Genomic DNA, 12,696 nt, shown 5'->3' with positions numbered 1-12,696 from the left:
CATTTTAGATACAGGTGCTCATCAAATATGAAATATTTATGACATACTAAGTATTATGAGGCTTATGAAATACAGAGCACAGTTTCACTGTGTTATCGGTGTTTGGGCTGCGCTAAATGACATCCGCTATTCTAATCTACGGAACATCTTTTAAGTGGCTGCAGTGTCTTAAGAGGAGATCTCCTGCCACAAATTTTTTTTTTTTTAAATCATCGAGCGCAACTCGTGTACTGTTACCCACAAAGACACACTCAAATTAGTTTCTCAGTAAACAGATTTTATAAAATCTGATGAAGCCACAGTGATTCAGTTGCGATCTCAAAAATGATGCTTTGTCTTGTACTGCACTGGTTTGCGGTACCAAGCTGAAGATACACATCAAAGCACAAACAATTTAAAGCATACCGGGATGGGTGTTGGGATAGGGGAAGTAGAGAAATGCAGCAACATCCATTTTTCTTGAAACTGTCTGACAGTTGAACACCAGAAAAAAGTGTCATACATGAAATCCCATCAGTTATAACCAAAAAGTGTTTTTGTTTGTTTGCATAGTGGATAGCTAACTTGCAGTGTTTTTAAATAGCTGGGGAAGGAATGATGTTTCCCATCAGACTCCTATTATACAACATTTAGAAAGGTGATGGTGCCAGCTACAGAGTTCAGTGGACACAGTGCAGTTTTGACCTCTCTGTGGGGATTCAGCACAGAAGATCTCACAGACCAGTGTCGTATCTTGACGGACATTCACATCCACTTTTGGACCTTGGGCAAGGAATGTTACTTTAAGAGACTGCATCTAGTTCTCTCTGAAAGCCGAAATTGAGTTTGGATAGCATTTTCCTGAAGGTAAGAACTCATTGTCCGCCTGTGAAGTTGAAAACCAAGATGCCAGCATAATCCTAGAAGCCCAGCAGGAAGCATTGCAGGCGACTGTTGAAGCAATGCTCCAAGGCCAGTTTTGTTTCGTTTTTAGAAAATTCATGCATGAGAGTCTTTAAGGCTTGCACTTTCCTCTTCCTTGGCTTCCACTGAGAGCACTGCAACAAAGTGCTTGTTCGGCCTGTACTTCGTGACATGCCCCACCATGTCTTTGAAGGGAAAGAACACTGACGGCTACATAATAAAATGCACTACAACCATCTTTCAAAATCCAATCTTTTGGCACTTTTTCCTTCATTTCTTCACCAACATCCAGAGTCAACTGACCCAAGAAGAACTTGGGATATATCCTTTCCCATAAAAGAATACCCAGAGGATCGGAGTGGATTTTCCGAGTCAGACTGTGTCTTTGGCAGTTGTAATCATTCAGTTACTGTCAAAATCCCCACCCACCCTTCCTTTCAGCTATTGTCAAAAAATCCCCTCCTCCCACCCACTCCCCTTTGCGACTGCAGGGAAGTGCCATAAAGCAGTACAGCCCATTTGACCATGCAACTGGGCTATAAACAGAACTCTATTTTTTTTAAAAACCAGAAGTCTCAAAGACGAGAGTTGATATGCAGAAAGGGAGCATTCGCTGATATTGGTGGCAAGACTCCCCTTGACCTCAGTGAGTAGGGAATGGGCCTGACTACTCACCTTGATGAAGGGGGAAGCATCGGTTAGTCTCTGAGACCATGCCCTATTTGATCAGTCAGCAGGAAAGGGTTAAGCTGATAACAGACCTCACAAGGGCAAGGAAAACACAAAATTACTGGGCACACGTTTAGGCTGTTACGTAGGCAACTACCCTTGCAACATTAAGACAACCCTTCCATACTGTTTGAAAAACATCCCCCAGACTAACGGCAGTGCCTTTATAAAAAAAAGGAAGATCATTTTTAAGGGCCCCGCTTCCATACAAAGACTAAAGGGCCCCCTTGAATACATTCAACAGCCTGTATACCCAAGTACAGACTTGTATAATGGTCCATATGTCCAAAGGTCTTCATGTTTGGCATCAGGACTGGTCAGCTGGCACCAGAAGCAAAAGCACCCTGCTAGTAGCCTGCAATATTGAATTGCTCTACCTAAGGGTCAATCTAGAGAACGTAAGAGGCACAGTGCTGCCTCTATATCCCTCGTTCACCTACGTCCTTGTGAGATTACATCATTGTGGAGTGAATCCCCCTCTAGCCGATGGTGCAAGGCAGGGAGGTCCACTATGCGATGACTTCATGTTATAAGAAAGTGGCACCTCTCTCTTGCTTTCTTACATCCAATTTGGCCCTCAAACTGTGTCCATGCCAGTACTTCATTTTGTTTACTTCCTCTGCAGTTTGGGACATTCATATTTTCAGCAAGCACAGACACACACACACACACACACACACACACAGATAGATCAACACAGGTATCAAAATGCCAGCATCTGAAACATCATACTGAGGCTGCTTGCTACTTTAGATCCACTTAAGGTGCTTCAGTTCATTCACTTCCAGACATTGATCTGCATCACAAAATTGTGTGATCAGTTCCATGCGCCTTTTCCTCAAATAGCTGCACACATACCCATCCAGAATCCTACAGGGAAAACCCTTGGGCTGTGTGTACCCCCCTTTCAAAAGGAAAAAAAACACACATGCGGCTAAGCGCCCCCAAGGCCCTGGGTGCATCTAAAGTAGCTCTTTGGATCCTGGCCATTGCAAGGAAGGTAAGAGTCAATTAACCCGTAACATTTTTAGGTGCATACTTAACTTTAAAAAGCGTGTGTGTGTGTGAGAGAGTGAGAGAGAGAGAGAGAGAGAAACAGACTGACAGATACACAATCAATCACAATACATGTATATCCATCAGGACACCAAGACTGACTTCACCTCTCTTTTAGCATACACTCAGTCGAAAACCTGGGCTTGTTCCCATGTAATGTGTGGAACAGTCCTTTGTACCTCTTTCATGAAACCTTAGTATTTCCACAAAGTAAGTGCAGCTATCAGCAGTGGCTCTGAGACCAAGCATGGATTGGACCAGCCCTTTTCACAGCATATCCTGGAAAAAGACAGCTGGTGCAGATACAGGTTATGGCCATGTGGACAAAGCTTTGCTTCCGAACCTCCAAGAGCTTTATACAGGCGGGTATGAACAAGAACATGCTCCTTCTTCCACATTCACCCAGAGCCATATCACACAACACCAAACCTGGCATGTAGTCTCAGCTACCCATTTGCAAAACCTGCATTTCTTGCACTCACTTTATCACATACATGTACCGCTTAGGAGTACTGATTAAAAGTGTCGATATCTTATGTGAAGAGGCCGACGCTCTTGCCTACCCTTTTTACAGTACTGAGCTACATGGCAGCGATATTCTCTGTTGCTCCACCGCTAGAAGCAGAAGTGTCCGCTTAATGAGGTCTTAAGGGCCAAATCCAGTCCAAGCATCTGGCATTCACAGAGCAACACTGAAGTGTTACCCTGACCACATACGCCTGGAAGAGTGATATCAGAATTGGATGTCCACATAACATTTCCAGGGACAATTCTGCAAGCAGGATGATCCTAAATTCCTATTAGGACATGATAATCAATTCATCCAAATGATGTAACTTGACATAAAACTTTCCTCTCATGCACACATGGGTGTTAGATCACTTCAAATATGCATTCTCTGTTCAGAGGTTATGTTGAAATAACGAATGAACTGAACTCAAATTCCTTCCATTAAAGATTGCTTTTAGACAGGCCTTGATGACCTTCACATCAATGTAACTTTGGGTGTCTTCCCTCAGGTTACAAATGATTAAGAAGAGCCTCTCAGCTCCCTTTTCTTACAAACAGGCCACAATCTTCTAGATGATGCACAAAGAAGAAAAGTCAGCCAAAATAGGTTGGTCTTGATAAAAGTTTGCAGTAGCAGTTATTTTATGTATGTTGAGAATAAAACTAACTGCTGCAAGTTCTCAGCAATTTAGGTGCAGACACTCTGTCTAGTGTCCCTTTTAAAAATGCAATTCAAATCAATAAAATGCTTCAGATTGCAATTCTACATATACAAGGAAGTGAGCACCATGGAAATCCATGGGACTTCCTTCTAAGTAAATATGCTGGGTTGCTGCACTTCTAAGGAGTGGACCAGCAAAAGTGAAACCAACTGTTTATGGGGAAATCAAAATAATCCTGACTAGTTCAAAGACCAGCTGGATGCAGGGCACCAAGGAACTTTCTCTCCACCCAGTAGTTAAGTGAGATTCAGAGAATTCTTTAAGTACCAGATCTGCTTGGTTCAAGCAAGTCAGAGCTGATGCTATACAGTGCAGACTGTAAAAGCTCCACCCTTCAAGCAAACAGCTGTAGTCAGGAAGTTGCCAGGGTCATCATGGAAATGCCACAAGGCAGAGCTGGAATTAGAGTGTCCAGCTGGAAGAGTGGGCTTTCTTGGTGATACCCAAGGAACTTACAACGAGATGAGTGGGAAGTCTTGAGAAGTGCATGCCATTTCAGTTGCCCCCCGCCTCATGAAGGGGTTGCACCAATTCAACATAGGAACCTAATTCTACAAGTGACTCTTGGTGCTAGCCTATTTTTGAACTGCAGCCTGCTTTTAGAGATTATGATTCTGTTCCTCGAGTTTATTTGACTCTAAATTCACTGGGACTGTCTTTCTTTAGGTAGTGATTAAACTATTTATTTGTGGCTTCCCACTTATCTTTTTTTATAATTCTAATAGCAGCAAACACGAGGACTCAAAATGCCAATGTGTCATGCCACGTTTAGTTCAAAGGGGCTTTTAAAAAACACCATAATCCACTGTTCCTGCAGTGAGTCTACACCTGGCTGATTCAAACAGCCACTTTTGAAGAATCACCATGAGGCCACTTTTCCATTCCAATTTCTGAAGAAGCAGATTTGTGAAAGCCCTCCCATTCTGTAAAACCACAAAAACTAACAACGTCCTTCAACTACTAGAAAGCAAATATTTCTCAAGACACTGTCAATATACAAGCTACCATGTGAGGAACTTTTAACCTGTTCACCATGTAAACACTGAGGGGAGAAAGTCTAGAAGAGGGCATCCATCACAGCCCATTCCCAATTCAAAATATGAATTGGTAGTTTAAGTAATCTATACTGGAGCCTTTCAGCTCAACAGGCTTAAAAACCAGACACTCGAGGGAGTTTGAAGGAGTTCCCAGACGCTCCACGACCATCTCATTCACACAACATGTTTGCACATATATCCAGTCACAGAAGTTATTCTAAGCATCATTCCTCTTCTGCAGAGTGTAACACTGGGACCTCTTCTCGCAGTTTATATCCCCAGTGTCCAGTCTGGCTGCATGAAGAACACAAGAAGATTGGGGTAACCAGCATAACACCATGCTGGCGAGAGAGAACTAGGGGTCTCCAATTCTGTCTCACCACAGAATGGGCTGCCTTGCATTTTGCACGGCTGGTCTGACCCAACATGCGTCTTAAGTTCAAAAAGCCATCTATTGAAATGTTGTCCTCTAACAGAGGACTCACTGGGGCAAACAGATTGTGCTTGGCATAAGAGACAGACAGCACAACTATTACCCACAGATGATCAGCTGTCCATATGTCTGAATGCTAAATAATCAATTGTATATTTCAGTACGTTTCTGTGTATCCACAGTTCAACTGGCTGGCCTCGCTCTCAAGGCTGCTCCTGAGGTTACAAAAGGTCACTCACAGCAATGGATGTCTATGACAAAAATAGCAGTCCTCAAAAGACACCTACTCAAGCCTGTTAATAAATCAGATACGGGCTCAACTGAGGGTCCTGGAAACAGTTTGCACGCCAGTGTGACTTGGCAACTTACACAAGCCCTTCTGAACGGAGTGAACTATAGGCATACTCCTGTGAGTGAGATTTATAGTCTCAGAAGCAGCTCCTGCAAGGAGGGTAGAATGTGGAAAGACCCTGGCTCCAGCATGAACTGGATGTAACTCATCTCACCATCAAAAGAAATGCAAATGGGGTGGGAGAAAGGAAGGATGACAAAATAGCAATTCCTCCTCCTCAAATTATTTTGATCCACCTCACATTATCTAGAAAAGGCAACATTGTTCAGTAAGTGCTACTTTGCACCTGTAGTGCTCTTTGACCGCAAGAAATACTGATCCGCTCTCCCTTTCCGCCTTGCCACTGTCCTGTTCTCACTATCAAATTTCTGCTGGAGCTGCAAGGCCAGCCTCCGGTCTTCCTCCTCCTGATGCAACTTCTGCTCCATCTCACTCCTCCTCCTCCTCCTTGGGGGATCGGAAACAGCCAACCCCCCATGGCAGGCTGCCTGTCTCAGTCTCTTGAGAGAGCTGGTCTGTTCCAAGTGCTTCATTTTGCACTGTCTCTTTCGTCCCCGCCTGAGAGACGAGGGATCATCACCAATGGCTCTCTCAATATAGATGCCATTTTGCAAGTTGCTCCGTTCACTGTCATTCAGATATTTAAGCTGCTTTCTTCCAGCTGCCTTGACAGAAGAGCCTAGCATACCATTCTCTGGAAATGCTGAGTTGACTCTAATTACTTTTCGGGTCACCATTTTGGCATCAATGTTAAGACAAGATCCAGCCAGACGCAAAGCTGATTTTGTATCAGAGACTTCAGAAATTCTGGCATTTACGGTGTTCTTGTTGGGTCTTGCCAAAGGTGCTGTTGGAGCAGCATCCACAGCCACTGCCTCCAAGTCTCTCTTGATACTGCCAGAACTTTCGAGCTTTGCTAGACAGATGGAAGGGGAAAAGTCTAACTCTGTCTGTGCATGTGCGATAGTATCAGGTGGCAGCAAATCATTTGTTATCTGCTGTGGCTCTTTGACAAGCGAATTCACGTTAGGAATCAAGAAATCTTCCCCCATCTCTGGGGCTAGGGACGTCAGGGTAGCTTTAGAGAGAGTCTTTTTGATCTGGCGTTCCTGGAATATTTGCTCCCATTTTTTCAGAATCCTGGGACTTGCTTCATAGGTGGTTGGCTTCTGCAGACTCCTGGTCAGATTCCTCGGAGTAGACTTGATAATGAGAGGACTCAAAACACGGCCATCAGGAAGCCGTTTTGGAGGAGTGCATGGCGAGCAAACAATCGGCTTGAAGTGATTGAGCTCTTCTGAGATGCTGTCATTGCTCTCAGGACTAATGGACCGCTCTGGCTTTTGGAGGAGGGAGAACGAAGCAGCAGCATTTAAAACAAGGCGCTTATCTGCTGTCAAGTCTGGAGCAGAGAGGCAGCGATTGTTCTGGGTCGATGAGAGAACTCCAACAAGGGGGGTGGATGCACTGGTCAACAGGTTTACCTGCAAGATAAGCAATTATAGTCAGAACTACTGCTACTCTGTCAAACCTGAAGGGTCGATTCAGGATAATGATGATGATGTTAAGTGTCAGTTAACACAGCTTTCAGCATGGTTAGATGCAAGTTAATGGAAATGTGGATGACTGACCCATGATCTTTGACACAGAGAACCACATCTGGCATGTGGTGAAGCAACTAAATGATTCCCTTTCCCAGAACAAGCAACCCACAAGACCACACATTTTAGCAGTCAGGTGCAGATCTAAGGGTGCATTCATGGAGATGAACAGGAACATGCTTTAATTGAAAAGGCCACAGCAGGGCTGGGGAACATGTGGCTCTCCAGATGTTTTTGGACTCTTAACTCTCATTGGGCCCAGGCAGCATGGCCAATGGTCAGGGATGATGGAGGTTATACTCCAACATCTGGAAGGCCACAGGTTCCCTGATCCACAAGGGCTTTTAAATCAGAAGCACCAACGGTATTGGAATAGACAAAACTGACTTCACCAAAACAAAACCCAATTCCTGCTCCACTGTCTCATGCTGAATTCACTCAACTTTGTTTGGTGTGCCCACCGCAGAGCTATATGATGTTATCCTGACACGTTATAGAATGGAGATCTGAAAAAGCTCTGGTTTTCCCAGGTATCTACTCTTTCCTGTAACGTTCAAGTGATAGGAGGTGCTCAGCTATGCACTCGACAAAAGTCTGCTGCTGAATTTGGGCTGAAGAATCAAGGCAAAATTGGAGATTTAGAGTTTTCCCCACCTTTTGGGGATATAAACCACTTGAGAAGACTGATGGCAGGTCACAATAATTAAAAGTACAGACCCACATAGAGCCCTTTGTACTGGTCAAAGGCATCTGTTAAGACACACAGATTTAATGTCGTAAGAAACTATCCCTCTGCACTGGACACATTGTCAAATCAAAGGCACTTTGCAGGAGGACACAGGACAACTTCAAGCAATGGGAACCTATTAGTTGGATGAGGAGGTGCAGGGAACGCTTATCAAATTTGCAGATAACACAAAATTGGGTGGGATAGCTAATACTTTGGAAGACAGAAACAAAATTCAAAGTGATCTTGATAGGCTGGAGCGCTGGGCAGAAAACAGAATGAAATTTAATAGGGATAAATGCCAAGTTCTGCACCTAGGAAAAAGAAACCAAAGGCACAGTTACAAGACAGGGGATACTTGGCTCAATAATACTACGAGCAAGAAGGATCTTGGAATTGTGGTACATCATAACCTGAGTATGAGCCAACAATGTGATGTGGCTGCAAAAAGGGCAAATGCTATTTTGGGCTGCATTGATAGAAGTATGGCTTCTAAATCATGGGAAGTACTAGTTCCCCTCTACTCAGCACTGGTTAGGCCTCAACTTGAGTACTCTGTCCAGTTCTGGGCAGACAAACTGGAGAGGGTTCAGAGGAGGGCAACAAAGATGATCAGGGGACTGGAAACAAAGCCCTATGAGGAGAGAATGAAAGAACTGGGCATGGTTAGCCTAGAGAAGAGAAGACTGAGGGGAGATAGGATAGCATGATAGTGCTCTTCAAGTACCTGAAAGATGGTCACAGAGAGGAAGGCCAGGATCTCTTCTTGATCATCCCAGAGTGCAGGACAAGGAATAATGGGCTCAAGTGACAGGAAGCCAGATTCCGGCTGAACATCAGGAAAAACTTCCTGACTGTTAGAGCAATACAACAATGGAACCAAGCTGGACAGCCACTTGTCAGGAATGCTTTGACTTGGATTCCTGCATTGAGCAGGGGGTTGGACTCGATGGTCTTATAGGCCCCTTCCAACCCTACTATTCTATGATTCTATGAAAAGTGTCACAAGGTACCTTTGTTCTGACTGGAGCTGATCTTTGCCTGCTCTTGGATCTATCCCGAAGGGTATCATTGCAACTCTGGCTCCGTTCTACTTTGGAGCTTAAGTTTCTACAAATATTAAAAGAAAGAAAAGTTTAGTAGAAAAAGCCCAAGATGCAAGTTTATTTAAGCCATCAAGATGCCTACATAATGCTCTCATTAAACATCTGCCTGTCCTACGAGCTTTGTCTACACGTAGGTAGGGGTGGGGGGCGAGATACTACTATCATGAACCCACAGTATATGTCCAGGGGGACACATACTGCACTAAGTACTGGTCTGATTCAATCCCCCTTACCCTTATAGAAATCAGATTTAATTGCTTTTATTGTTTTTAAAGGATTGCACTTTACTTTTAATCCCTTTGTATATTAGATACTCAAAAAATGGTATAAATGCTTGGTAAAAAATAAATGGCGGCTGTGTTTATGCCACATGGAGCGCCCCCAACCCAGATCATGAGGAGGCTGTGAAATCTTCAGATTCAGAGCCCCAGTTGTTAAGCATTTCTGGTCCGCATGGTTGCCAAGAAACATTTCAAAGCAGGTGAACAAAATCCTGCTCAATTGATCCTTCCTGCAGCACTGCCATCATCCCAACAGCTGCAGTCTGTGCCTCAAATTTGCATATGCTCCTACACACCATTCACAGAGGCTTTCTAAATTGCAGTTTATTTGCAGGACAGATTCTGGTCCTCCTTAGTGCATTCTGCAGGTCTTCTGCTTAGACTCATGTTCCCCCCGCCCCCACCCATCTCCTTTCCATTAGCTGGCACTTTCCTCTTCAGCCAAACCAGAGTCTGACCAAGGACTCACCCTGACAGCAACGCAACCGAGTAGGCGCTCCCCTTGGAGACAAAAGCTGACCGGTGTGCAGATTTCCCCTGGAATGGTTCCTCATTCTCAGAATCAGAGAGGCGTTCAGGAAACTGAAGTTAATCAAGGAAAGATTAGCTGACATTTTACAAAGTTTCACTCTGGCAATATATTGCTTTGTCTGACAGTATTTTGAGCCCCCAGAAGTCCATGGAGTGGTTACACTGGAATATATACTGAACAGAGCAGGAAATGTTTTTAGCTGTAGCCAGATTTGAGACAGGAGTCTCATAGTTAAGGGACTAAAATCATACATTGCAAAGTTGGGTCAATTGAGGAAAGAACAGAGATATTTAAATGTTTTGGCAAGAGAAGTTTTACCAAAACAGAGAGGGAAGCGGAAGGCTAGAATCAGGAAGGGAAAAGGGCTGCCGAATCCAGATTGTATGACTGGGCCCAGAAAGCCATCACTCATCAACATGCCACGGGAAGTTATTTTGTACCTCTATTTCTATTGTGCAGGGTTCATGAGTAGCAATAGGGGTTTGTGCAGGATATACCCTCTATAGGTGCTGCCCTACGGCTGTGATTTTAAAGATACATACATATTTGAAAATAAGCCCTACTGAAATCAGTGGGGCTTACCGCCAAGTAAATTAAGGCCAGGGTTCCATGCCAGGCTCAAAGTTTGTTTTTTCTGTTCTTCCAGGAACAAGTATAATCTTCCACAACACTAACAGCCCAATCCTATACATGTCTACTCAAAACTAAGTCCCACTGAGTTTAATGGGGCTTCTTCCCAGATACGGGGTTATAGGATTCCACCTGAAGCTCTAAAATAGAATTGTGATCAACACCAGCCCAGCTTCCTCCCCAAACCCATCCCGGCCTCCACTTCTGCCTGCTCCATCTGTCTTCAGATACATTCACAAAGCTAGGAGGAGGAGCCCCATTTCAGTGCTTCTAACCAGGGCAGTCCAGATTCACAAGAAACTGTCCTGTGACATGGCTGACCAACAAAATCTATAGCTTTCCACAGTAAAAGTGGGGCTGCTCCAGAGGAAACAGGGTTCCTGTCTCATCCCAGAAGACTTCCCTGCAATATTGCACTGAATAGGGTTGGGATGTGCTTTTAGAAAATAAGACCTTGGAACAAGGTGAAGTGTCATCATTCAACATAGAACTAGTATTGAACATGCTAGGGACTAAGAAGAAGAGAATTCAAGAAGCTGGCTTCCTTTCTAAAAAGCAGCCTTATTTCTTTCCAACACCCACCATATGTAATATGCCCAAATCCTGGCTAGGACCAGGTATAAATTTCGGAGGGCAGGGGGAGATGGACACATTTGGCACAGTACAGTCTAACAGTTACTTACACATTCTTGGGTCATTTTGGCTATTAAGGAATCCTCCTTCTTCTGATCTTCTGTTTTTCTCCTCCCTGCATCAGCATCCTCTACAATCAGCTTGTGAATAAAATCTTCAGGGGTTCTCTCTTCTTGCAATTTTTCATCCCTTAACTAGAAAGACAAACAAGAAGGCAATTTTACAGGTAGACAGAATTAAGGGGCTAAATGGGTGCTCAGGAAATAGTCTTTGCTGATCATGTGAACAGAGAGTCCCTCTAGTCACCTCTACTTTCATCAAGCAGCCAGTGGCTACTCCATTCTTGTGCCGCTGGACTTAATTCCCGGTGCGCTATGAGTGATGATTAAGTCCTTTCAGTTAGTAAGCACTAATGATCTTCAGAACTGTTGTCATGGCCAGAGAGGGAAAAGAGCCTTTCAGCAGAGCAACCCAGGCTAAGCCTTGGCAGGGGGAGAAGCAGCAGCAGGCTCTGAGAGGGCTCTGCAACCATTAGCTGCACGGTGAATAGCCAGGGCAGCCTTGGAGGCTGTAGCTGCAGATGTAACCAGCACGTGCTGCTGGATGGGAGGTGGGGGAGGAATGTCCTTTGCTCATCACTTGCTCACCACAGCAGGAGATCTAGGCACCTACAAAAGGGAGGAACGACAGTTCAGCACACTTGTGCTGGCATGAGAGGTTCATGTAAGCGGTTGTTCTAGCAATAAGAGTTAAAGCAAGATGAAAGGAAGAGCTTGTGTGTACACAAATCCTTGATCCTGAAGCTTCAGAAATGTTGTCTGAAACTGCTTTCATTGCCCTGATGGATGACCCATGCTGGGAAGACAGAGCAACAGTGATCCTGCTAATTCTCCTGGATCCCTCAGCAGCTTGCGACACCACTGACTAAGGTATCCTCCAGGACTACCCGAGGTGATCTGGGGTACTGTGTTCAGGCAGCCCCGTTCCTGCTTGGAGGAACAATCCCCTACGGTGGTGCAGAGGGACTACTGCTTGGCCCCATGGCACTGACAATGCCATGTTGTGCCCCAGGGCATTATTGGGTCCTCCACACTGTTCAGTATCTATGAGAAAGAGCTGAGTGAGGTCATCTGGGGATTTAGAGGGCAGTGTCATCAGTACAAAGGCAACACCCAACTCTGCTTCTTCTTTTCATCACATGCAGGTGAAACAGCAGAGGTGCTAAACCAGGCCATATTCAAAGTCTGGGGGTGCTGCTATCAGATCCAGCCTCACTGGCGCAAAGCACTTTTCAACAGTTAAGGGTGGTGCTTGAGCGACAGCCTCACCTGGCCAGAGACAGCCTGAGCAGAATTATTCAGGCTCTGAAAACATCCTGCTTGAGCCTGGCCGCAGTGATCTTTGCATTGGTAACCTCAAGAGTGGACTACTGTAATGTCCTTTA

At 44.7% G+C, this 12,696-nt stretch overlaps 1 protein-coding gene across 2 annotated transcripts in view; it reads right to left on the bottom strand.

Moving 5' to 3' along the window:
• Window positions 1-12,696, bottom strand: part of RNF169 (ring finger protein 169) — a 32,406-nt gene that overhangs the window by 8,420 nt on the left and 11,290 nt on the right. The window contains exons 3-6 of one of the 2 annotated variants that reach the window (XM_084842335.1): window positions 11,303-11,446; window positions 9,927-10,039; window positions 9,084-9,180; window positions 6,029-7,226 (exon numbers count right to left, since the gene is read on the bottom strand). In XM_084842335.1, coding sequence (XP_084698461.1) covers window positions 6,029-7,226; window positions 9,084-9,180; window positions 9,927-10,039; window positions 11,303-11,446 — 1,552 coding nt within the window. Of the gene's footprint in view, window positions 1-260; window positions 7,227-9,083; window positions 9,181-9,926; window positions 10,040-11,302; window positions 11,447-12,696 lie in introns of those variants that run through there. The other variant, XM_084842336.1, reaches the window with a different exon arrangement.

Source organism: Heloderma suspectum, chromosome 3 (assembly GCF_057233095.1).
Source record: "Heloderma suspectum isolate Gila_16-S chromosome 3, 16-S_ref, whole genome shotgun sequence".
NCBI lineage: Eukaryota > Metazoa > Chordata > Lepidosauria > Squamata > Helodermatidae > Heloderma > Heloderma suspectum.
Note: the sequence above shows the minus strand (reverse complement) of the source record. Positions and strands in the feature narration are given on the sequence as shown.